At 39.3% G+C, this 26,519-nt stretch overlaps 1 protein-coding gene across 3 annotated transcripts in view; it reads right to left on the reverse strand.

Moving 5' to 3' along the window:
• SOSTDC1 (sclerostin domain containing 1) overlaps positions 1-26,519 on the reverse strand; it is a 69,092-nt gene that overhangs the window by 40,396 nt on the left and 2,177 nt on the right. For all 3 annotated transcript variants that reach the window (XM_019825544.3, XM_006929229.5, XM_006929228.5), the window contains exon 2: positions 26,288-26,433. In XM_019825544.3, coding sequence (XP_019681103.1) covers positions 26,288-26,291 — 4 coding nt within the window. In that variant the 5' untranslated portion in view covers positions 26,292-26,433. The remainder of the gene's footprint in view (positions 1-26,287; positions 26,434-26,519) is intronic.

Below are 26,519 nucleotides of genomic sequence, written 5' to 3' on the forward strand. Positions count from 1 at the left end.
CTAAGACTTGGGTATTCCACTGTATGCACAGGCAAATACAACCTTATTAACATGTTCTACCCTGGTAGGAAGGCCTATAGCAAGGATGGAAGTGGGCAGCTCATAAGCAGAATTCACCCCAAAGTCTTCATTGGCATGGCCTCACCAGTACATAAAATGACGATGCAATTAAATGCCTTCGGAGGAGCACTGACTCTCCACTTTGCCACCACTCCCTACAATCTCAAATCCGGTAAGTTATGTATTATCCACCTAACCCCTAAGGCATTGCAATCTTTGCCTTAAAAGATGGAAATTGTGAGTGTAGAAAAAAGGAGGCCAAGGGGAACAGAGGTACAAAGATCTCCTGAAGACAGTCGTCTGCCTGCCTTCCCTTAGAGGAAATTATACGAACAAAATCTTGGCAGTACCATGAAAGATTTAACACAGGCGAAAGAGCAGTATTCTTGAGCGTGAAGCCTGTCAAATACTAAAGTAAGGAAATGGAAACTCCTTCTCAGGAGGTCTTTGGAAATAAGAAAGATTCTAATCTGTCTGGAAGAAGTTAGGTGTGGTTTTTCTTAGGGGTAAATGGGTTGGTTTACATAACTCACAAAATTTTTTCTATGTTTTTTTTTTTTTACTCCCTTCTATGACTTTTTAAAAAGTCATTCCCCTTCCCCTCCACCTTCCCCCCTACACAGAGGACTTTTTGGTGCAGAGTACATCATGACTATCATGAAACTCAGTGATTCTCTCTTCTGGGAAATGGGAGACCACCCAGGCAAGCAATGATAGGCTACTGCCGAAAATCTATGTATTTGGCATGCTGTAAATTCTCTGTCATTTTATTCTTCCATTGGTAGAATAACTGTCAGAGTCTGGTCATTGGTATTGTTAACAAAATGTTCCCATTATTTTGTATCTTTTTTTTTTTTCTCAAAAGTATTCCCTATGCAAAAATATTCTGATTTTTAGTATTCCCAATAATATATGCATATTTTTTAAAGCTCAACACTTCTAAGAAAAAAAAGAGTCTGTAATTTATGCTTTATCCAAGCCTCATCATTTTCAATGTGTGTGTTCTCATGTGAAGAAATCCAATGCTTCCAACATATTCTTTGAATGTTATGTTTTCTTTTCTAAACAAACAATGTGATGATCAATTTCAACCTTATGCCCAGGCTTCTATACAAGTATGTTTCCCATTAAACTTCATCATAACTTTTCAAAATGTGTTTCTCAAATAAATCAAGATTCTTTTATCCCTACACAGCTCAATAGTCTTGATTTAATTTGAGAAAAATTTCACATATCAGAGGTCAACAGACATTGTAGATGTCTGAGTGCCACTGTTCGAAATTTCAATGCACTAATGGAAACACATACATCTCCCTTTATACTCAAAATCTAAAAACACTTTCACTCGTTTTTTTCTTGTGTTATGCTATAATTTTCAATGTGTTCACTAAAGGATGCTTTTTTCACCTTTATTGAGGTATGGTTGATAAACACAATTGTACAATATTTAAAGTGCACATCATAACAATTTGACATACATATATATTTTGAAAGGATTCTCCCCATCAACTTAATTAACAAAGCCATCACCTCACATATTTACCTATTTTGTGGCAGTGGAAGGGCAGAGAAAATCTAAGCATTCTACTCTTTTAGCAAATTTCAGTTATACAATACAGTGTTATCAACTATAGTCACCATGTTATACATTAGATTCTCAGACCTTACTCATCTTACAGCTGAAAGGTGGTACCCTTTTACCAACATCTCCCTATTTCCCTCACCTCCCAGCCCCTGGTAACTACTTTTCTACTCTCCGTTTCTATGAGATTCCACATATAAGCAATACCATGAAGTATTTGTCTCTCTCTGTGTGGCTTATTTCACTTAGCATAATGCCCTCAAGGTCCATCCATGTTGTCACAAATGCCAGGATTTCCTTTTTCCTTGTGGCTGGATAATATTCCTCATCTTCTTTACCCACTTATCTGTTGACAAACCCTTAGGTTGTTTATATATCTTTGTGATTGTGAATAATGCTGCAATGAACATGGGAGTGCAGGTATCCCTTCGAAATCCTGTTTTTATTTCCTTTGGATACATACCCAGAAATGGGACTGCTGGATCATATCGTAGTTCTATTTTTAATTTATTGAATAACCTCCATACTGCTTTTCTGTAGTGGCTGCACCAATTTACATTCCCACCAACAGTGTACAAGAGTTACCTTTTTTTCATATCCTCACCCACACTTGATATCTCTTATCTTTTTGATGACAGCCATTCTAACAGGTGTGAGGTGAATCCTCATTGTGGTTTGGATTTGCATTTCCCTGATGATTAGTGCTGTTGAGCACCTTTTGATGTACCTGTTGGCCATCTGTTTGTCTTCTTTGGAAACGTGTCTATTCAGCTCCTCAGCCTATTTTTAAATTGGATTATTTGGCTTTCTTGCTATTGAGTTGTGTGAATTCTTTAAATTTTTTTCATATTCACCCCTTATCAGATATATGAGTTGCAAACATTTTTGCCCATTCTATAGGTTGCCTTTTCATTTGTTGATGGTTTCCTTTCCTGTGCAGAAGCTTTTTAGCTTGATGTAGCCCAACTTGTTTATTTCAGAGAGTCTTAACTTAATATCCAAGTTCTTTATTTTTTTTTTACCTGTGAAAAATTTCAAACTTACAACAAAGCTGAAAGAATTTTATGGTGAATACGCATATATCCACAACTTTTTATCAAAACCTTATCATTGGTCTTTTACCATACACACACCAATTTTCATAAACATAAAACAACTATCAATTCTTACTCATCAGAGTCTGACACACAGGTCACCTTAAGAATTTCTGCTCTGTCATCTGTCTATGCCCACCAGATAAGAAAATTTGGAAAACCTTAATATTCTGTTATTTGAACTACAATGGCAGTAGATGAAAAAAGTAATAATGACTATGGTGGATTGAAACACATGAAAATCCATGAATTCATATTAAAACTTTAACAAAAATTCATTGGTCATCCTTGAACATTTCTAATACCAATCCACCATTCTGAAAATGAATCAATACACTGAAAAAAATAAAGCACTTGTTCTGTTGTGCCTGTACAAACTGTATTTCTGGGTAATAAATTGCTGACAAGAGAAAGTTCTTTATGGAGAATCGACGGCTAATAAATACAGAGAGACTGCAAGAAAAGTCACCATTTTGCAACCCCTAATGAAATAAAGGAATTCAACAATATTAAAGGCTGCTACACCTTTAGCTAAAAAGTGGATAAGAATGTTACAATGTGATAACCTGGCTGGTATCTCCTGAATCTGTGGATCCCTCTTAGTATCACCAAAAACAGGACAGAAGACCTTGTGGGTCCCTTCAATATTGTAACAAGACATACAAAATGCCATCTATAATGTATTTCTCCCTAAAAAAAAAAAAAAGAGAGAGAGAAAGAAAAGCACCAAAATTTACTCAATCCTCTGAAAAGCTCCAGCTCCTATTTATAGGAAAAAAGAGCTGACAGAAGCATAAGATAAATACTATCATTTAGGGAGCAAACAAGTGCAGAAGACGAGCTATTACCAGGACCAGCGAGTTAGCTTATCCAACAAGTAGAAAATATTAAAGTGGGGGGACGCCTGGGCGGGCTCAGTCGGTAAAGCATCTGACTTGGTTTCGGTTCAGGTCATGATCTTGCGCATTTGTGAGTTCAGACCCCGCATCAGGCTCTGTACTGGCAGTGTGGAGACTGCTTGGGATTCTCTGTCTTCCTCTCTCTCTGTATTCCTCCTCCATTCATACTGTCTCCTTCTCTCTCAAAATAAATAAATTGTAAATTAAATTAAATTAAATTAATTAAATTAAATTAAAAAGTGGGGAGGGTGGTAAGTGAAGGTAGCTTGAAGAGACCAAACAAACACATTAACTAAATTCTAACTGAGGACTTTACTTGGATCCTGATTGAAACAAATCAATCATAAAAGGCTGTTTTTGAGAGAGCTGAGGAAATCCAAAAATGACATGAATATTAGATGACATTAAGCAAGGATTTAAATTATTTAGTTGTTTTAACCACATTTGTACCTAAATAATTTAAATCCTTGCTTAATGTCATCTAATATTCATTTCACATTTAAAAGTCCTTACCTCTTACAGTTACCAAATTTTACCAAAGGTAAAATGATATATTTGGGATTTGTTTTCAAATACTCTTTAAAAATATATAGAGATAGATAAAACAAGATTGGCAAGATATTCTCTCTACAGGTATGTTTGAAATGTTTTGTTAAAAGAAGTTGGGGGATGCCGGGGAGGCTCAGTTGGTTGAGTAACTGACTCTTGATTTCAGCTCAGGTCATGATCTCTCAGTTCATGAGATAGAGCCCTGCATCAGACTCTGCATTGAGCATTGAGCCTGCTAAAGATTCTCTCTTTGCCCTTTCCCCACTCATGGATGCACACACATGCTCTCTGTCTCACACACACACACAAGAAAAAACAAAACAAAACAAAAAAACATTTAAAGAAGTTGAGAAAGAACAGAAAAAAAAATGTCACCAGTAGTGATGATAAAGGAATGCCATAAGGGAAAAAGAATAGAGCCAGGATTCATTAGTTTAAAAATATATGTTATGCTTTAAAAAATTTAAGTCAGTACATAGGAATACGCTGGAAAATTATATTAAGGGCATATTGAATATGTGAGATGTGGAAGTTCTTTAATAGGACATTAAGAATTTAATGATCTAATTTGTAACAAATGTGAACCAAATAAGGAATTTTACACTGAGCAGTAAAAAAATTGACCCTATTATGAGAAAAAAAAAAAAAAAGATTCCTTTAAAAATGTTTGCAGTTAACCAATATAAAGTCACTGGAGCATAATTTTTAAAAAAGCAACACTTTTTGTTTCTTATAAAAATATACAATAATCTTATAATAGTGGAAAAGTTTTTAAATTATTTCCCGCCCCCAGAGATTCTGAGATGTTCTGTACTTTTTCTCTCCTACCCCACTTTTCCCCCTTAATGAAGTTAAAAATCTCCATTTAGGGGCGCCCGGGTTGCTCAGTTGGTTAATTGCCCAATTCTTGATTTTGGCTCAGGTCATGATCTCGTGGTTCATGGGATCGAGCCCCCTGTTGGCCTCTGCCCCTCCCTGGCTTGCGTGCATGTACGTGCATACACTCTCTATTTCTCTCTCTCAAAATAAATAAACATTAAGAAGAAATTCCATTTAATGGCAGAGGTCAGGGAGATAGTAGACAGAGCAGAGAGGCAAGTGGTCCCAGGCATCAAAGAGTAAGACACAGAGGCAGAATGAACGTGGGAACTACCACCAACATCCTCTACACGAAACCTCATCATTTTTCTCACTACAAAATATAGAAACAAAGCATCCAGGAAATCATGCCCAGACAGACTTCTGGCAGTCTTCCTTTGGTTGGAACAGACAGAACAAGGAGATGTTCTACTAGATCCAAAGCAAGAATATCAAGGAGAGGACATAATGACACTCTCAACTGAGGGTTGCAGACTTCAGGTTCAGGGGGCATTCGGCCACTCAGGTAGGCCTCCTCAGCTTTCTCTACACATGGAGGGCTCAGGTGACTCATTTCTCGGGAATGCTAAACAAAGCTTCACTGGGTACGTTACTGCACATAGTCCTGGAGAGATTTAGCTGAGCTTCAGGCTTCTCAGGGAGCTCAAGGAAGCAGCAGAGAAATGAAGTCACACAGTTTAGAAAAAGCCTCCTGACAGAGACAAGAATTTGAGATTAGAGAACAGACACAAGAGGCAAGAAAGGATGGTACTGATGAAAGGAAATACCAGAACACAAGGGAGGGCAAGAACCTCCCAGGGCGTTGATCTGATGGGTGGAGTCACTGTGGCAGGCAGGGGATCTCCTAAGTGCAGAAGGCTAGAAAAAGATGAGAAAAAGAGAGAGAGAGAATGTTGGAAAAGGATGTTAGAAGGAGAAGGGAAAAGCACGTAAGCAAGGAAGTGGGTGCCAACCCAGCCTACAGAGTATCTTTCTATACCTTTAAAGTGTAAAACACTTACCCCTAACCCACCCTAGTAGAATTATATTGAGGTACAAGATCTAGGTGAACACAGGTTACTTTCTGTCTAAAATGTGTCATTTATATGAGACATTCAGCTGCTGGAGGTTTTTCCTCATAAATGAATGATTTTCTTTGCCTAAAAAAATGTTAATATAGCCCTATTCTATTATTCAAGAAGAATAAATATAGAAACAATTTTGCTAAAGTCAGTTTTTATTACTTGCTAAGGATTGGCTTCTATTTCAAAATATGCCACATGCCATCTGCTCTTTCTTCCCTGCCTAGGCTCACTGTGCTCTTTGAAGGTGGCTGGCCCAACAATGGAGCTAGGGTCCCTAGCCTCATTGTACCATTGCGTGTAAAAATCCACCCTTCCTTCTCACCTTTGCTCAACCTCCTGACTCCATTCTGGTGTCTTCCCAATTTTTTTTTTTTTTAATCCTTTAGGCGTTGCCTCTCTCTTAATGGACTTTGCAATATGATTCTATTCGCCTAGATTTGCCTTTTAAATATTTGCTACCCTAGGAGTAGCTTTTCAAGCTCTGGCTGGAGGAGAAGAGAGAAGGAGAAGCCGGCACAAAATACAGAATCCTGGTAGACATCAAGTGTGTCTAAGCCCAACTTTTTTTTTTTTTTTAATTTTATTTTTTCAACGTTTATTTATTTTGGGGACAGAGAGAGACAGAGCATGTACGGGGGAGGGGCAGAGAGAGAGGGAGACACAGAATCGGAAACAGGCTCCAGGCTCTGAGCCATCAGCCCAGAGCCCGACGCGGGGCTCGAACTCACGGACCGTGAGATCGTGACCTGGCTGAAGTCGGACGCTTAACCGACTGCGCCACCCAGGCGCCCCTAAGCCCAACTTTGATGCACGTCAGGAATAAGATGTATAGCATGTCAGTATTCACTGGGAGGCCCTGCAAGACTTTATCTCCTAGTCCTCATTCTCCTCTGTGTCCTTCTGCAGCTAGTTTCCTTGGCTACCTGTCCTCACCTGATGCAGCACTGATGTCTACAAGAGTGACTCTCAACTTCAACTGCATATTGGAATCAACAGGAGGGGAGAGGGGGTTAAAAAATACTGATGCCAAAGTCCCGGCACAGTCATTCCATTGCAATTGGTCTGGAGTGCTGCCTGGGTCTGGAGTCTTTTAGAGCTCTTAATTCTATCAGAGAACCAATGTTGAACAATACTGCCCTAGCAACATATCCCACAGTTCTAGTTGCCTAAGTGGTTCTCCAATATTACCAATCCTCATTCATTTAAATTGGGGAGGAAAATGGAATGGACATAAGAGAACCAAAATGTCATTTACTAATAAAGTAATAATGATGAAAATAAGAAAGTCCGCCTAAGTGTATCAACATGCAATGGAACAACTGCATCATTACCTTGGCCCTCTCAAATAAATTAGCATATCAGCCAGACCGAATGACCTATTAGGCTGCAAAGAAGATGTTCATGTTTGTACTTGGCACAATGTAGAGTATCGAATGACTGAAACCAGAAATATGTGGTATCCATAATAAAAGGTCAACGCCAGCTCCAATTCAACAGCATCAGAGAGTGTATGAAGAGAAGGTGCCAGGCACTAAATAGGGAATGAACCAGAGCTGCGAGCATGGAATGTGGGGCCAGTGACCAGAAACAGGAAAATGGAAAAGACAACGAGAGGCAGTTAGTAGAGGATTCCCATGGATTCTAGTGGAAGGAATATTGTACGAAACCTGATCTATATCTGCCTACTTGTGCGGTACAAGTATAATTTGGCACCTTACTGCTCACAAATCCTAATATAACATGTTTCATTTTGCTTTCCTTTAAACGTGTTATATCAGTGAGCACAGGCTGAGCTATCCTGCAGGAACAAACAATGTGTCCCCCACAAAATCTCAGAGGATCAATATTCACAAACTGTCTCAGTCATTCAGGAGCCCAGGCTGATGAAGCAGCCACCATCTCCTATGTTGCCCACCCTCAGATCAGAGCACAAGAAGTGTCCCAGATTATCTTACACTGGCATTTCAATGCTCCCACCCAGAAGTGCCCCAAATTATCCTTATTTACAACTCATAAGTAATAATTAGTTATCTGGCCCCACTCAATCAAAAGAGATCAAGGAAGGGCAACTTAACCACGTGCTGGGAAGTGGGAGAGGCCAGAAATATGACACATAGTTCAAATTAAATACATCTTCATCGAGCGTCAACTTTTTCCTATTTTCATGGACACATCTCTGGCCAAAGATACATCATGTTGTATAACTGAGTTGTACTCACTAAAACGCAATCTTAATAAGGGCAAAAGATTTTGATTTTTAATTTTTCCTGGTTAAGTCCCTAGGGCTTAAAACAGTGCTTATAAAATAGGAGACTTTAAGCAAATACATTCGGGTAAATAAAACTCTTGTGAGGAGTAAGAACAGACAGAAAGAAGAGAGCTAATAGTAATGTTAGAATATTTAATGTTAAAAATGAAATATTAAATGTTAAAAGTGTTAAAAATATTTAATAGAATCACTATGGCTAACTTGCTATTCATTATATCAAAAATCACTAAGGAAGAACCTTCCACAGTCAAGCGATTCACCGAAGATATTGGAATAATGCTGTCACCACTTCCTCATGCTGCTCCTGAAGGCTTACTCCAAGATCAAGTACAAATTCTGTCACAGACCATGCCCAGTATCACATATCTAACCAAAAATAGCCAAGTCAGGGGGCACCTAGGTGGCTCAGTCAGTTAAGCATCCAACTTCAGCTCAGATCACAATCCCATGGTCTCTGAGTTCGAGCCCCGCGTGAGGCTCTGTGCTGACAGCTCAGAGCCTGGAGTCTGCTTCAGATTCTGTGTCTCCCCCTCTCTCTGCTCCTCTCCCACTTGTGTTCTCTCTCTCTCTCTCTGTCTGTCTCAAAAATAAACATTTAAATTTTTTTTTTGAAATAGCCAAGTCAGCCTTAAAAAAAAACAAAACAAAACAAAACAAAAAAAAAACAGAAAAGAAAGCAAAAAAAAGATGATCTTGCCCTCTCAGATACCAATCTCAAATCAAGTAAGATTTCATGCTCCTGCACCTGTATTGGAAATCTTAATAATTTATAATGATCTGTATTTTCCCTAAATTAATCTATAAATTTAGTGAAATCCCAGTTGAAACTCCAGTTGGACTTTTTTCTCCATAAAATTATTTCCATTTTAATTTCATCAAGTTCCTAACTTCCACAGGTCCCCAAATGTTACCCAAAATGTCTCTGACATTTGCTAAACAGAGAGCTCCAATACCCTTGAAACTGCAGTGAATTTGTAAGAAATGAAACCATATGCGGATAACCACCATGCCATCTTGGGAGAAGCCTTGGAGCCCTATCCTCTCCCATCCTAGGGCCACCTTCAGAGTGTAGCAATGGAGACATCAAGCATGGGGACCTTCCCCCTTTATGAGGCCCCAGGACTCTCTCAACTACCCAGTGGACCTTGTGACTAGTTAGAGGGAGCCAGCCAGAGGGGCCAGGCTGAGTCTTCCCTCTCTGATCCTGGGTTCAGGATCTGGGCTGCATGGAAAGATCTGCCATTGTGGAGTTTAACTCCAGCAGGGAAGCCCAGTGTTACTCATATGTTGACAAGTAACATCATGCAGTGACAGGTATGAAAACAGAAGAAGCCACTATGACAGAAGGGCTCCAAGTCTCCTGGCCTTACCCATTTGGCCTGACATTCTAGAAGTGGGTCCTTACTCACTGTCAAAAAGAAAACCACTCCAATGGAATGACACAAGATTCACAGGCAACAGACTGGCAAATTAACCCTGGCCACTCACCTCCCCAGGCCAAGAACTGAGTCTCATTACTGTGTGTAGCTCCCCTACCCTGCACCAGCCACGTGTTCAGAACATGATGGAGGTTCCTGAACTTCCCGTGAAGGGAGTTAAACAGAAGCCAGGTCAGGATATTCTGAGTAGACCATTCATGAGTAAGAGCTACTCAATCCCCAACAGAGGCTCCAAAAGGGACACCTGAGTCTCCTGGACCCATCTGAGCTTTTTTTGTCTCGTGAGGGACCCTCCATGAACCCAAGCTCTTTGCAGCATTTACCTGAAAGACACTGGTAGGCACAGAGTGCCTGTTAGCCCTGAAAAGATGAAGGATCTAGTTGAGCACTCCTGGCCTACATATGTCTGACATCACCCTGGAGCTGGTCTGGGCAGGTGATGTCCCTGCATGAAACTGAGAGAGGACAAGCCCTTGCCTCCAGCCTGTGGGGTCCACCCCCACCTCTGGACAGTGTAACCCTCTTGAGCATTCCTCTACCTCAGGGGATGTGTTTGACCTTTCCTTCCTGCATCATGTTGATATACCTCTACCCCCTGAGATTCCTCTTCTCACATCCCAGATCCTGCTCTTCTCCCAACTGACCCTGAGGACAATTTGCCTGGAATCTTTCCATCCTGCTTTGGGCATTTATAGGTTTACACAACTACTCTCCCTATAATCTATAGATGGTCTTACTCAGTGTTTACAGTAAACATTGGGTGATAAACTAAACACCTTTGCTTGTCAATAAATGTGACTTGGTTGCATCATTCTTTAACAGCTGTTTAATTTCCACAGAACAGATGATTCATTAACCTTTTCTCTTCTATAGTTACTTCCAAGCTTTCTCCTATTAAAGATAATACCGCAGTTGGGTATTTTTCCCACAGGTCAGCAGTCGCTACAGAGAAGGGCACAGCAGCCAGGCTGCATGGGAGTGGGTCCTGCCTGTTCCGCTTGCCTGCTGTGTGACCCTGGACTGCGTACTTAACGCTCCATGCCTCGGGCTTCTCATCTGTAAAATGAATATGCTGTGGAAATCTTGCAGCTAAGATAGCAACATAAAAGGTTTATTTTATTGCCACTCAAAGTTGCCTTCTTGCAATGCAGCTGTGCTGGGGACTACTAAGTACCATGACATCAACTCTTAAAAAGCAACTATTTTATTTTAAATTCATTTCTGGGAGAAATAGGGCCAGGTTCTTATTCTTATTTTTCTAACTGTCAAGGGTTGCTACACAGTTTTAAACATTAAAATGTTATTTGAGGCGCACCTGGGTGGCTCAGTCAGTAGAGCATCCGACTTCAGCTTGGGTCATGATCTCACGGTTCATGGGTTTGAGCCCTGCATCTGTCTGGCTCTGTGCTGACAGCTGAGAGCCGGGAGCCTGCTTCGGATTCTGTGTCTCCATCTCCCTGCCCCTTCCCCACTCACACTCTGCTTGTCCCCTCACCACCCCCCCCAAAAGAAAATAAACATTTAAAAAATTTTTAACAATAAAGAAAAGTTCAAATGTCATTTTAAATTGCTATTCTCTGTATCTCATCTGCAACATGAGATACTGCTGATGGGTTGGAGGGAATAGTTATAATGTTCTTATTCTATGAACACCATATGTATTAGCTGTATGTCTTATAGCAACAGTATACATGCACTATCACAGCTTTCCATTCTGACAACTCCTTTTTTTTTCTGTGAGTGGAAAAATCTCATTGCTTTCTTTTATTTTTACTTTGTACATAGCTATTTGCCATTCTTTAAATAGATAGCTATTTGTTATTCTTTAAATAGACTTCTATAAAAATTGCATCTGAGCATAGTTTAACTCTTTCTGGAACAGAACACGGCTGGGCAAGCAGTCAAATCTCATTGGTATGAAGGAGGTCACAGGCGTCACAGCCCAAGCAGATGAGGAAGGCGTCCATGCACACAGTGCGTCCATACAGGGAACTCAGCCTCAGCACACTGGCAGAGCAGCTCCCCAAGAGTAGGGAGAGCATAGATGGATAGACAAGTGGATATAGTGTCAGAGTTCAAGCCACATGAGGATCATGTCCTTGGGGAAGGAGGACACTCCATTGGGTGGTGTAGAACTCTAGCAGGTGGAGGAGGGCATCTATGTGGGAGTTCAGGTGGATGAGTGCAAACTATCATCTTCCCAGTTCAGTGAAGGGTGAGTCCCCCTGGCAGATAGCACATCAGAGAGGATCTTGATTGTCTACCAATCATAGCAATACCACTCTCCTTGCCAGTGATTTGATTTGATTTTTTTTTAGAGAATGAGAGAAAGAGAGAGCCAGGGAAAGGGGCAGAAAGAGAGAGAGAGAGAGAGAGAGAGAGAGAGAGAGAGAGAGAGAAACTTAAGCAGGCTCCATGCTTAGCACAGAGCCTGATGGGGGCTCAATCCCTTGACTCTGGGATCATGACCTGAGCCAAAATCAAGAGTCAGACACTCAACCAAGCCACCAAGGCACCGAGGCACCCCACCAGTAACTGATTTTAGGTGGGCATGTAACTCCATTCTGGCCAAGGATACATGGAAGGGAAGCATTTAGGGAAATGTTTCCCCTTCCATAAGGTGATAAGAGAAAGTAAGCACTCTTCTCAATCGTGGCATATCAGAAGTAAAACCTGGAGCTGCTAATACTGTTTTGGGATGGGAAAGGCTAACTGAAAACCTGAAAAGAAAATCAACTTAGAGGAGTATAGGACTTAAAGTTAGCAGAGGGGTGTCTGGGTGACTCAGGAGGTCTCTTGACTTCAGTCTCTTGATTTCAGCTCGGGTCATGATCCCAGGTCGTCAGGTCTGCACTGAGCATAGAGCCTACTTAGGATGCACTGTCTCTCCCTTTCTCTGTCCCTCTGCTCCTCTCCCCTGTTTGTGCTCTCTTTCCCTTTAAAAAATTAAAAGATAAATCAACAAGTAAAAATAAATAAAAATTAAAAAATAGAGTTAGCAGAGATCTAGAGAAAACTGGGTGGCTCAGTGGGCTAAGCATCTGATTCTCGATTTCAGCTCTGGTCATGATCTCGTGGTTCATGAATTTGAGCGCTGCATCAGGCTCTGCGCTGACAGTGCAGAGCCTTGATGGGATTCTCTCTCTCCCCCTCTCTCTCTGCCCCCACCCCCATACTCTCTCTTTCAAAATAAATAAATAAACTTAAAAAAATTAAAAATAAAACTAGCAGAGATCTAGAGCTCTGACCCTGAGAACTGATCGCCCTTTGGATTTCTTATTAATGGACACAAGATACTTCTTTACTGTTCTTTACTGTGTAAACAAGTAAAGCTTAGTGTCCTGATATTATAATGAAAATTCCGTAACTTAGGACAACCCCTTTACTCCAAAGTTAGCACCTATCACTGACAATGAATCAGTTAGTGACTCTGTACATGATAAATCACAGGGACTTATACTCAGGGTTGTTGGAAACAACAACCGAGATCATTTATAGATAAACAGAATATGATCCAGGTTATAAAAGCCACTGTAGGAAAAAGCCGTAGCCAGACTGTGTGATTTTCCAATGGGTCTCCTCCAATGGAGCTCCAGACAAGAGCCTCAGGATCATTCTACCAGTTACAGAAAGTGTCTTAAATTATCTTAAGTAATACAAAGTGTTAAGTTATCATAGCTATACAGTTTAAGTATAATCCATATCTAAGCAACAAAACGAAGTTAATAAAAAAGTTTATCCAAACCACAATAGTATATGAAGAAAATCATGCGAGAGGAAAAAATAGCTGTAGGGTAAGAAGTTAAGCTATGGAAGCTAGAATTTGTTAGCAAAGAAACTGTCAAGTTTACCAATCCAGTAACGTTCTTAGTAAATTTTCTTGTCAAGGGATTTCCGACAAGCAATTCCTGACTTCTAAAGAAAACATAACCAAAAAATACCAAGAGATCAAGTCAAAGAACAAAATAATTTTGATAGCAGAAATAATTTTCAGCATGGGCCACACCAAGATAAACAATTATGGGAGTGCACATGTAATACTTTGAGTCACTAATTTGTAAATGACAAAGATCGGAAACAAGGGATTTTCTTCACCCAACGACATCCTAGTTACCAAAGCTATGGTACAAAATATAAGAAAAGTCAACAAAAGGGAATTGAAAAAAGAATGTATAGAGACAGGATGCAGGACATTTTTCACCACCTAATATTACAATAGGTAGATGGATTAACTATACAATCTGACTTCAAAAATATAGAAAAGATTATTTAAAATAATGTTATATAAAGGGCTTAGTTGACTTCCTTTTGTTGAATGGTATTCACACTTCAGTGACAGAATTTTTAAAGTTTATGGGTAAAATTAGGAATGCAGTAAAATAGTCTTTAGACCACCTACATTTAGCATACATTAAATTACACAACACATTCCTTTTAGTAAATGCTCTTTCTATAACATTCATTCTAGTTACTGATAGAAACTGCAAACAGGATTATGATATTTAATTAATTCAAAAATGCAGCTGTACTTCAAGCTCTTGGCAGCTATCCAACTACAGTAATGTAAATTTTTAAAGAGAAAGAAAAAAGATACAATTCTACCAGAAATATTTTCACATTTTCTTATTAGTTCTTAATTTGGTGGAGGGGAGGGGCAGGGATATCAGTAGACAGAAGTTCTGGCAAGCATTATACTAGAAATTAGGGTCAGTTTGGGCCAGATATAGACCCAAGACACGACACATGCATGTGAAAATGCCAGGGTATTAAGAAGGTCACCTCAAGATAATATTACCACATCAACTAACTTGGTCAGACTTTTGATTTAAAGTAGAGAAATCTAATGTCAAGTGGCTTGAACCAAAAGGAAACTATATTAACTTCCATAACCAAACTGCAGTGAAGTAAAGCAGGAGTAGAACTAGCTAGAAGGAAGAACTAACACCATTAAACTTGACCTGCTCTTGCTCTGTATGTTACTTTCATTTTCTTCTATTTTAAGTCCACCTTCTAGGTAGAAACGTGGCTAACAGCAGCTTCTAAGATCATACACTAACAGTTTAATGATAAGACAATGGAAAGATTCTAGGCAAAAACTGATTGTACTAGCTTCTGTGACTGACCAATAGTTGTGGCTAGGGTTGTGAAATCCAGTTACATTTAGGCTGCCACATTTAGAGAATAATTTGATGGCACCTCCAACAGTTAACCAGAATTGGCATATAACCCAGTAATTCCACTCTTAGGCATATACCTTAAAAAACTGAAGACAAGTGTTCTAACAAATAACAAAGCGTTCCAATAAATTTACCTAGCAGCACTATTCACAACAGCTAAAAGACAGAAACAACCCAAGTATCTATCAACAGATGAAAGAATAAACAAACTGTGGTACTTTGATACAAAGGTTCACTATTTAGCCTTAAAAAGAATGAATTGCTGAAGCATGCTGAAACATGGATGAACCTCCAAAACATTCTGCTAAGTGAAAGAAGCTAGACGTATATTCCATTCATATGGAACATCCAGAACAAGGCCGTTCATAAAGATAGAGAGTAGATTAGTGTTTGCCAGGGTTGGGGTGGGGGAGGTTTGGGTGGAGGGAGAAATGGGGATAGGGATGGGATCTCCTCTGAGCATGGTGAAAGTGCTTTAGAACCAGATAAAGGTGATGGTTGCATTGTAACTGTACTAAATGCCACTGAATTGTTCATTTTTAAATGTTTTCTATGGGATGTCTGGGTGGCTCAGTTGGTCAACCATCCCACTCTTGGTTTCGGCTCCGGTCATGATCTCGTGGTTTGTGTGATCAAGCCCTGGTCAGACTCCACAGGGACAGCCCAGGGCCTGCTTGGGATTCTCTCTCACTCTGTCTCTGCTCTTCCCTGCTTGTGCTCTCTCTCTCTCTCACTCTCTAAATAAAGAAACTTAAAAAAAATCAAAACAATGCTTTCTATGTGACTTTCACCTCAGTGAGAAAAAAATTTTTCTAATGTTCATCAGCATATAAACTTTAAGATTCCTTCATTTTCTAGACAGAAAACTGTGGGCCTTCAAGAAAGAACTTCAGTGCTTTCAAATATAAATCCTGATAAGTAATATTCTAATTTCTTTATACTTGACTTTCCACATGGGGTGATATCTTCCTTATCCCACTATAGAATATACCTTATGTGTCTGGAGATATTTTTCCCTGTTCATGATATTGGACTATAAGCAGCCTTCTACACCTGTTATATATCTTCTCATTCTACAAGAACTGTACAGGTCACACAGTTAGGTACTTAGTAAATAAAAGGCCATTAACTTCCATTCAAATGAAGGCAACCAAATATTGACTTCACTGATTCACAGTGAGGTGACTGTAGCTGGTTCTCGATTCTGACTCACCATGTACAACTTTTCTTTCTTTACTTTTCCTTCTTTCCCCTCTTTCCCCTGGCTGCCTACATCCATCTAAACTCTTGGACACCATTGAAAGAACCCCTCATCAAGCGATAAGAAGTTAAAAAAAAAAAAAAAAAGTGGAAAACTGCTGGAAAGGCAGGACCTCAGTGGTGACTAGAGCCAGGAATTCTAAATCAGCCAGTGTCCCCCTCCCATTTTCTCCCAGTTCTGCCACTCTTCGTGAGCTACCTTTTCATTCTCAGCCCAGCTACTATCCATGGCCGGAAACATGCCCAGCAGCCCCCAGTTTATATCACAGCTTGTTTTAATTGCCTTCTCTTCAAATTATTGGTAAGGGCAGGATCTTCACCCCAGGCTCACAGGGATGACCAAATGCACAACACCTGACTCTGGAGAGATACGACGGGTAGCAGTCTATTAGTGCCCTACTCTCACAGCCAGGGGAGGACGCTGCTGCATAACATGCAAGACCACACAGGGGGGTGTGCTCTGGAACAGAGTGAATAGCCAGGGCCTGTGGGAGGCAGACTCTGTAGTGACAAGAGAGTGAGATGCCTTCGTTCCCACACAAGGATGTGATTGGATTGTTTGAATCATTGTTTGGGCTGGCAAGGAAGTGAAACCTGCCACTCAGGGACAGGCAGCAATTGTATTCATTCCGTTGGATAAGGAGGGTTGCTTGGCTAGGACACTCACTCTGCCTGTGGGAAGAGAGTGAGGAGGGGGACATGCACTTAGGTCATTCTAGGCCCTCCCAGGTTTGGATATTAAGGCAGTACGTGTAATATTAACGTATTACACCACATAGCTTCTTACACCACATAGCTTCACCACCAAGAATAGACACCCCCCCCCTCTTTCCCCTTAGTTACAACTAGAAAAATCTAGGAGTGATTATTCTACTTAGCCTATCTTGGATTATGTGCCCATTCCTGATGCCAGGAGTTTAGAGAGCTGTAGTTACCAGCCTCCCTGGGCCATGAGATCCAGAATGAAGTAATGCCTCTCTTTTCAAATGGTGAGGGTGATCAAGAGACAGTATAATTCCTGATCATCTTTCCTTTCTCTCTCTCCTGTTTCTCTAGATTTCTGCTCTCTTTTTTCTTGTCTTGACTCTGTCTCCTCTCTTCTCTTCACTCCCTTTCCCTTATGTTTTTCTCTCCTTTTGTTCTCTCTCCTTTGTTTTATTCGCTCACTCTCCTTCCCATATTTCCCCACCTGTTTTTAATAATCTATGCCTGCAAAAGTGACATGAAGCCATCACCTATACAAATGGTAGGGATCTGGTGGCCTTTAGCTTGATTTCTGCTTCTTCCTGCATAGTCCAGATCACTAGGGAAAGGCTAAATTGGACAGAGCCTAAATGAGCTGTTTGTCTATCTTTTCTATCCGAATATAAGGAAAATTGCCAAGCATCTTAGAAACCATTCCCCAATGTGGAAACACATTTTCTTTCTTCGTTATAACCTAAAAAGGATTCATGAAACAAAAATTATTTTCTAAAACTTTAGAAGCATTAAACTTGAAATGCAAAAAACCTCTCAATGTCTTTGTACTTCTTCTGAAAAAGATTTCTTCTGAACTACTTTCCAAAATGTAGTGTCTATAATTAAAATGATTATTGAACCTTTGTCTCCTACTTGCTTTGTGTGAAAAGTTGGTAATGAAAGCATCTTTAATAAGAACCTTACAGCTGAATAAAGGCAATAAAGAGCACACAGTTATTACAGTCAATAAGACAGTTTGGAATTATGTACAAGGGTAATTGAAACACTTCAGGCTCTGAGAAAATAATAGTAACATCTTTAATAATCTATTTGAATACCAGCCAATATCAAGCAGAACCAAACATAATTAAAGTATGTTTAGAGCTATGGGTACTAATACTATTTGCTTCATAACTCCTTTTCTTTGGAGAGTGCCTTATTCACATTCTCCAGTCCTTGGCAGAGTATCTGATTGATGGTAGGGATTCAGTCAATTTCAATGCCTGACTGAATGAATGAGTGCATAAAGGAAGGATGTTGGGTCATCTCAGGCAGAAAGAAGACTCCTTTAAGTGGCTTGATGGCCCAAGCTGGCCACACACGGTAACCTAGGCTTCCTGGAGCTAGTTTGGGAGTCTCTCCCTGTCACTTTAGTATGGAAGGAAATAAGAGCAACAAATAATCTGTCCCCAAGAATCCTGGATGCCACTACTAACAATGATCTTATTATGCAAAACTAATCCAAGCCATAAAGGAAAATGACTTCCAAGCTGAGTCTTCATTCTGAAATTTACTTTAAAATCTATGGGACTATAGAGAAGAAAATCTTAGCAGTTTCGGATCCCTGAGCCACTGAGATGGGGCGCCTGAGTGCCTCACTCAGTTGAGTGTTCGACTCTTGATTTTCTCTCAGGTCATGATCCCAGGGTTGTGGGATTGAGCCCTGCATTGGGCTCCACTCTGAGTATGGAGCCTGCTTAGGATTCTCTCTCTCTCTCTCTCTCTCTCTCTCTCTCTCTCTCTTTCTCTTCCTCTGCCCCTCTCCCCCCACTCTTTCTCTCTTAAATAAAGGGAAAAAAAAAAACTTTAAAAAAGAGTTTCGGAGAAAACAATGTATTGAGACATAAAACATCCCCAATATAATACCCAAAATTTGACAAAACAATAGTACTCTATTCTGTCCCATTTTTAAAAAATATATATTGCATTTAAAACGTTTTCATAAAAAGATCTTAAAAAATTGTTTATTGACTTGCCACTAGTATTATTTGGATAATGATTTTTTTTAAGTCAACACAATTTAGATTAAGTTGTAGTTTAATAAAAAAATTTTTGAAGTTATCCTTAAATTAAATTACATTATGATAAAAGAGTCAAATTTATTTTTACATCTAAACATGTGGTTGCATGTAGCTAACATTCCAAGAGTAAATTTATCTTTCCAGATTTAAATATTAATCTGGAAATTGTCAGGATGAGAAATTTTGTCAAATATTTACTACATATGGTAACAGGGACAAGGATTCTTTTGAAAATAACTGAATTGACTAGAGAAATGTGACTTTTTGGCCTTCCTTTTACTTGTAATTTAAATTCATACATACATATAATACAATAATACACATATAAATGCATTAGTTATCTATTGCTGCATAACAAATTACTTCAAAATTTAGCAGCTTCAAATAGTAAACATTTATTATTTCCATTTTGAGTGTCAGGACTCTGAGTGTGGCTCACCTGAGTGCCTCTGGGTCAGAATCTCTCAGAAGGCAGCAAGCCAGGCCAGGGCTATAGTTATCTCAAAGCTTCAGTAGAGGGGCATCTACTCCCAAACTGACTCACACAGCTATTGGCAGACTTCAGGTCCTCCCTCCGGCTGTTGGCCAGAGACAACAATACCTTGTCATGTGGGTCTATAGGTCAGCTCACAACATCATGCAAGTTTACCTCAGACCAGGCCACAGAACAAGACAGAGGGTGCTCAAGACAGAAATTACAGTCCTTTTATAACCTAATTTCAGAAGTGATATCCCATCCTCCTGCCACATTCTATTTACTAGAAGTGAGTCCATAAATCCAGCCCATGTGCAAGGGGAGAGGATTACACAAGGATATGAAAACCAGGAGAGAGAGATCGTTGGGGGCATTGAAATGTTGTCTACTAGTAAGGTGTGTGTGTGTGTGTGTGTGCACGTATGTGTGTGAATGTATATGTATAAATACATACATGCATGCATGTATATACTCCCACACATGTATAGAGAGAGAACTTATGCTTCAGATGTCTGATTGTTAAATCATATATGTGACAAAATACAGTATTCTGACTAGCATTTATAAGACTTCTCTGCCAATTTAGGATAAATTTCTCTGTATCAATAACTCACGAAGTCTAAATTGAACAAAGTAAGGGAAGAATTAGTTATTTTAATGACATCACACAATGAAATCCTATAATGGAAATTCATTTTAAAGAACCATATGACTTCTCTACCCAGTTACCATGCTAATTTCAGGTAGGAGGTCTTCTGTTCCAGGCTCCATGATTTAAAATCCCCTGCTCTCAGGATGCCTGGGTGGCTCAGTTGGTTAAACAATTTACTTTTGATCTCAGCTCAGGTCTTGATCTCAGGGTCGTGAGTTCAAGCCCCATATTGGGCTTCATGCTAGGCATGGGCCTACTTAAAAAACTAAATTAAATTAAATTAAATTAAAAGATAAAGAGGAGCGCCTGGGTGGCGCAGTCGGTTAAGCGTCCGACTTCAGCCAGGTCACAATCTCGTGGTCCGTGAGTTCGAGCCCCACGTCAGGTTCTGGGCTGATGGCTCAGAGCCTGGAGCCTGTTTCCGATTCTGTGTCTCCCTCTCTCTCTGCCCCTCCCCCGTTCATGCTCTGTCTCTCTCTCTGTCCCAAAAAAAATAAATAAAAACGTTGAAAAAAAAATTTGGGGCGCCTGGGTGGCGCAGTCGGTTGAGCGTCCGACTTCAGCCAGGTCACGATCTCCCATTCCGGGAGTTCGAGCCCCGCGTCAGGCTCTGGGCTAATGGCTCAGAGCCTGGAGCCTGTTTCCAATTCTGTGTCTCCCTCTCTCTCTGCCCCTCCCCCGTTCATGCTCTGTCTCTCTCTGTCCGAAAAATAAATAAAAAAACGTTGAAAAAAAATAAAAAAAATAAAAAAAAATAAAAGATAAAAGCTCCTGCTCAGGTCTTCCTCTGGCCTCCCCACCCCCTGATCTTGCCCACCCCATGGTACAAGTGGATGAGCTCACCAGGAGTTCTTGTCCCCTCATCTTTTCCACACTCTACACCTAGAACCCTGATGGGCATGTTCTCCTCTATTCACAAGGGATAGTCAAAGGGTGGCTTTGTGAGGGCATAGATAGAGAGTAGACATGGGGCCCACTGATCTTGGGAGAAAATGTAAAATCACACTGAAGCCAGCACAGGTTTAGAATTGAAAATTATATTATTTGGTTAAGCTGGAGTTCTGTCTAGAGGTTTTTTAGCTGTCCTAGGTAGTCTAGGAATGTTTCCAAACTTGAACCACCTCCTGTTCCTATTAAGGTAGCTATTTGGAGGATTGTGTGTGAATTTTGGGAGAAAATGGGTTTATGTAAGTAAGCACTAGAAATGACTCTTTTCCTGAGAGACGTCAAGAAAAATACATATGGGCAATGTTCCTTTAGAACCATGATGACAAATGTGTCACAGGGTTGGCAAGAGACTGATGCTTCTCTATTTGCTCAGAACCCACAATAACTCTGACAATTTAAACAATGGCAACACTTAGAACATCAGGTGATAGCATCTTGGGCATAGATTCTGGGGATCAGTGAAGGGGTACTTTGAGGACAGAGAAATAGTTTATCTCAGCAGTCTGCTAGGCAGCAGGCATTAGCCAGGAAGAGGAAAGCAAGGGAAGACAGTTGTACAGGATGCTACAAGATGACCTGAATCACTGGGTGACTTTAAGAAATAACTGGGGTCGGGGGGGGGGGGGGGGGCAGAGAGGCCTGGGTGGCTCAGTCGGTTGAGCATCTGACTTCGGTTCAGGTCATGATCTTGTGGTTTGTGGGTTCGAGCCCCGCGTCAGGCTTTGTGCTGACAGCTCAGGGCTTGGGGCCTGCTTCGGATTCTGTGTCTCCCTCTCTCTCTGCTCCTCCTCTGCTCACACTCTGTCTCTCTCTTAAAAATAAATAAAGTTTAAAAAAAATTTTTTTTTAAAAAGAAAGAACTGGGAAGCTCTATAGATCTAGCTTGTAGGGCTTAAGTCATTTCCATCTGCATGTTAAAAGTTAAACAACTAACATGAAATGAAGATTCACAGAAATGAAAGACCTAAGCATGAGAAAGGAAGCCATCAAAATCCCAGAGATGAAAGCAGGCCAAAACCTCTTTGACCTCGGCCACAGAAACTTCTTATTCAACACATCTGCAGAGAAAAGGGAAATAAAACCAAAAATGAACTATTGGGACCTCATCAAAATAAAAATCTTCTGCACAGTGAAGGAAACAATCAGCAAAACTAAAAGGAAACCGAAGGAATGGGAGAAGTTATTTGCAAATGACATATCAGATAAAGGGTTAGTATTCAACATCTATAAAGAACTTATCAAACTCAACACCCAATAAACAAACAATCCAGTGAAGAAATGGGCAAAGACATGAATAGACACTTTTCCAAAGAAGACAACCAGATGGCTAACAGATACATGAAAAAAATGCTCAACATCACTCATCGTCAGTGAAATACAAATCAAAACCACATGAGATACCACCTCACACCAGTCAGAAAGGCTAAAATTAACAGCTCAGGCAACAACAGATACTGGCGAGGATGTGGAGAAAGGGGAACTCTTTTGCACTGCTGGTGGGAATGCAAACTGGTGCAGCTACTCTGGAAAACAGTATGGAGGTTACTCAAAAAACTAAAAATAGAACTACTCTATGACCCAGCAATTGCACTACTAGGTATTTATCCAGAGGATACAGGTATGCTGTTTTGAAGGATCACATGTACCCCAATGTTTATAAACGTGCTGTTGACAATAGCCAAAGTATGAAAAGAGCCTAGATGTCCATGGACATACGAATGGATAAAGGAGATGTGGTATATATATATATACATATATATATATATGTATATATATATATATATAATACATACATACAATGGAGTATTACTCGGCAATCAAAAAAAAAAAAAAAAAAGAAATCTTCCCATTTGTAACAACGTGGATGGAACTAGAGGCTATTATGCTAAGTGAAATTAGCCAGTTAGAGAAAGACAAAAATCATATGACTTCTCTCATATGATGGAATTTAAGATACAAAACAGATTAACATAAGGGAAGGGAAGCAAAAATAATATAAAAACAGGGAGGAGAACAAAACATAAGAGACTCTTAAATACAGAGAACAATCTGAGGGTTGCTGGAGGGGTTATGGGTGGTGGGATGGCTAAATGGGCAATGGGCATTAAGGAAGGTGCTTGTTGGGATGAGCACTGGGTGTTATACATAGGGGATGAATCACCAGATTCTAGGCCTGAAATCATTATTACACTATATTCTAACTTACTTGGATGTAAATTAAAAAAGAAAAAGAAAAAGAAAAAAGAAAAAATCAAAGAAAAAATATACAGATAACTAATAGGCATTTCAAAGCTACTCATCTTCACTAAACAAATTAAAGCACTGAGATAAAATTTTTCTCCAATTAGTTTAGCAAAATTCAATAAAATGTCATCCTATAGAGATAGGAACATTCCTAGATATGACTCATTAATACCATCAAGGAATTTCACCTGATGTAACATCCAGAAGCATTTATTACAGCATTGATTATCACAGCAAAAAAGAAAAAAAAATGGCCCAACATAAAAGTCCATCAATATAGTAATGAATAAATAAACCATAAGAATAATCACAATGGAATATAATACAAAAATTCAATTCAGTAGTTGAGTTTAAAAGACGGAAGTTCATGAGATGGTAAAGAGAAATACGAAGGCTGAATAAATTATATGGACACTTTTCATTAAAAGGAAAAAACCTACACAGGCAGAAGCAAGTGAGTGAGCCACAGTTTCATAGAGGCTGGAAGATGATATGAGAGTTCTGGGTCAGAGACTAGGGACAGTTTAGTATTCACAGTAACAAGCACAACCAGAGTATGCGTATTTGCACCAATTCCTCCAGCCACAATTTCCAGAGACCTGAGAATCAGGCCAGATGATGTGGTCACATATAATGGGTTGTGTTGGAGGAGAGGAACCCTGAACTTAGAAAACCCAAATATTTTATACTAGGCAGTAAAAGCCTGCCTGGTCTCATCTTTATCATAAGGGAGACATTACATTTATTATGCTGCTTAGTAAAAAACCAAAAATACACCTACTCTTTGCTCAGGAGGCAGACACTAGATCTTCCAAGGCTATTCATTATAAAAATTTTAAATATAGTCCTGAATAAAAGCAGTCAGTGCCTCTTCCTGTAAGACTTGCAGTAACATGAAAGACTCACGGAGAATTCCATGAATTCTCAATATTCTATTTCATTCTCATTTTGTGTCAACAAACAAAAAAATTGTAGCTGTCAATTAAAATGATATATCATTTTACCAAAACTTAAAACAATGAAAATGTTGATACTCTACTTATCAAATATCATAAAAAGATATATTTATACATATAAGAATATGCTTTGATTGTGGGTGATTATGTTGCTCATTCTCTGTACATTCTTTACAGTAGAAAATGACAGATAATGATGATTTTATATAATAAATATTTTTTACTCACTTGGAAAAATAGCATCCAGACTTATTACTGCCCTAATTACTCAGGGCAAAATTAGAAAGATAATATTTAAAAAAATTATTTAGCTTTAAAGATAACCATCACATGCATATTTTTTTCTCACATATATTCCACTGAAAAATGGTTCTTAAAAAACAATTATATGTCAACAACTCAACAAGAATCTTTCATTCTGAGAATAACACACATTACCTGTCTAGAAGAATGTAATTAAATAATAGATTTTTGTGCTAAACTTTCAACTTCTTCGTTTTACTATTAAAGGAACACTTAATGCGCAGAGACATTAAGTGACCTGACAGTGGCCAACAACTAGTTAATGTCAGAGCTGAGACCAAACCCCACATGCCCTGACTTGGAGCAGAGGCTCTTTCTTCTTATCCAAAGCCACATACATGATATGATAGAGCTTTCAAACTGGGGTATGCATACCCCTGCAGGCAATGGCAGCGTGCCAGGGAGGTAAAGCCACAGGATAAACACAGGGTGTCTTGCCTCAATGTAAATATTACTCAAAGATTTGAGGGAAGTTAGGGGGAGCAACTTTATTTTTATACTAAAACAAGATTGACTGTAAAGCAGAATGTACATTTTACATGGATTTTTCAAAATTCAAGCTGAATTCCTCAGGCTAGACTCCCATCTCATGGAGGTAAAAAAAAACCTCTCTGCTCACTCTGCTAAGGATGCTTCTTTTATAAAAACGTGATACCACCCATGTGAGGATTTCTGTGATGTTCCTTTACCAAAAAAGTACTTCACTAACCTCCATCTTTGACATTCCATAATTAAATTTGCATTATTTTAGTCCTCATGATCAGTTAAATGGTGAATTTTTCTCCAAGAGAGAACACATTAAGACCCTATAATAAATGAGTTCCTGAGTTCCTTTACTAAAATAGATTTTTTTTTAATTTCTTTTTTCTTCTTAATCAACATTAAGTAAAAAGATTTTTTAAATAAGGATAAAATTTTTCAATGTAATCTTAGTAGAAATTATCTGCTTAGTAGTTTACTTATGTAAGATGCTCCATAAAAGTATTTTGCATATGATTCTAATACTCGCATGTGTATAATGTACAAAAGCGAGCAAATAGTATGTACTCCCATTTTTTCATGTAGCATCTAAATGAATGATAATCTGAAATTATATAACTCATATTAACAGCAAAAAGGGACCAATAAATTATTTTATGCATTTTCTCAGTGGATCATTCCTCTCAACTGATTTTTACTTCCGGGATAAAAACCACTTCAACAAACACTCTCAGATAATTACTCCTGTGATAACTTGGTAGACGCTTACCCACCCACCTCCACCAGACCCAAATACTTTCAAGAAGTACTAAAAGAGTGTGTGCTTGATTTCTCTACCGAGACAGTTTTGAATGCTCTATCCCAACACCAGCATTTTTTTTTAATGCAAGTAGCCTGACTTATTTCTAAAAGCTACATTTAATTTTTAGATTTCAAGTTCAAATTTGGACCCACGCAACCAACTCATACAATTGAACCAACGTTTACTGAATGCAGTGTACTCGGCCTTGGCAGAAAATAGTGATGGCACAGACAGATCTCAAGCATCCCAAGCTAGAGGGAAACAAAACTCACATGAACAAGATCACATGACAGCCTATGCAAGAGGTTCCAGTGGAACTAGGAGATCCAACAAGGAAAAAAAAAAAAAAAAGCCTTAGAGATTGGAAGAGACTTGCAAAACAGCGACTCAACTTACCCATTTTCTGTCAGAGGGAGGACTTCTCAGCTACTCAGCCACCATGCTCTTCACAATAAGATCCGCCAAGAGTTCCATTTTTCTGTGTACCTGGAATCGTGGGACTCCTCCATAATGCCACCTCCGTGCCCATCCTAAGACTAGGTCTAGGATTAAGCAAGTTAGACATTGGCCTTAGTTCAAAAACGTAAGGTATTCAAAGTCAGCAATCAAAATAAATGTCTTAGGCAAT

Source organism: Felis catus, chromosome A2 (assembly GCF_018350175.1).
Source record: "Felis catus isolate Fca126 chromosome A2, F.catus_Fca126_mat1.0, whole genome shotgun sequence".
In the NCBI taxonomy this organism is placed as follows: Eukaryota; Metazoa; Chordata; class Mammalia; order Carnivora; family Felidae; genus Felis; species Felis catus.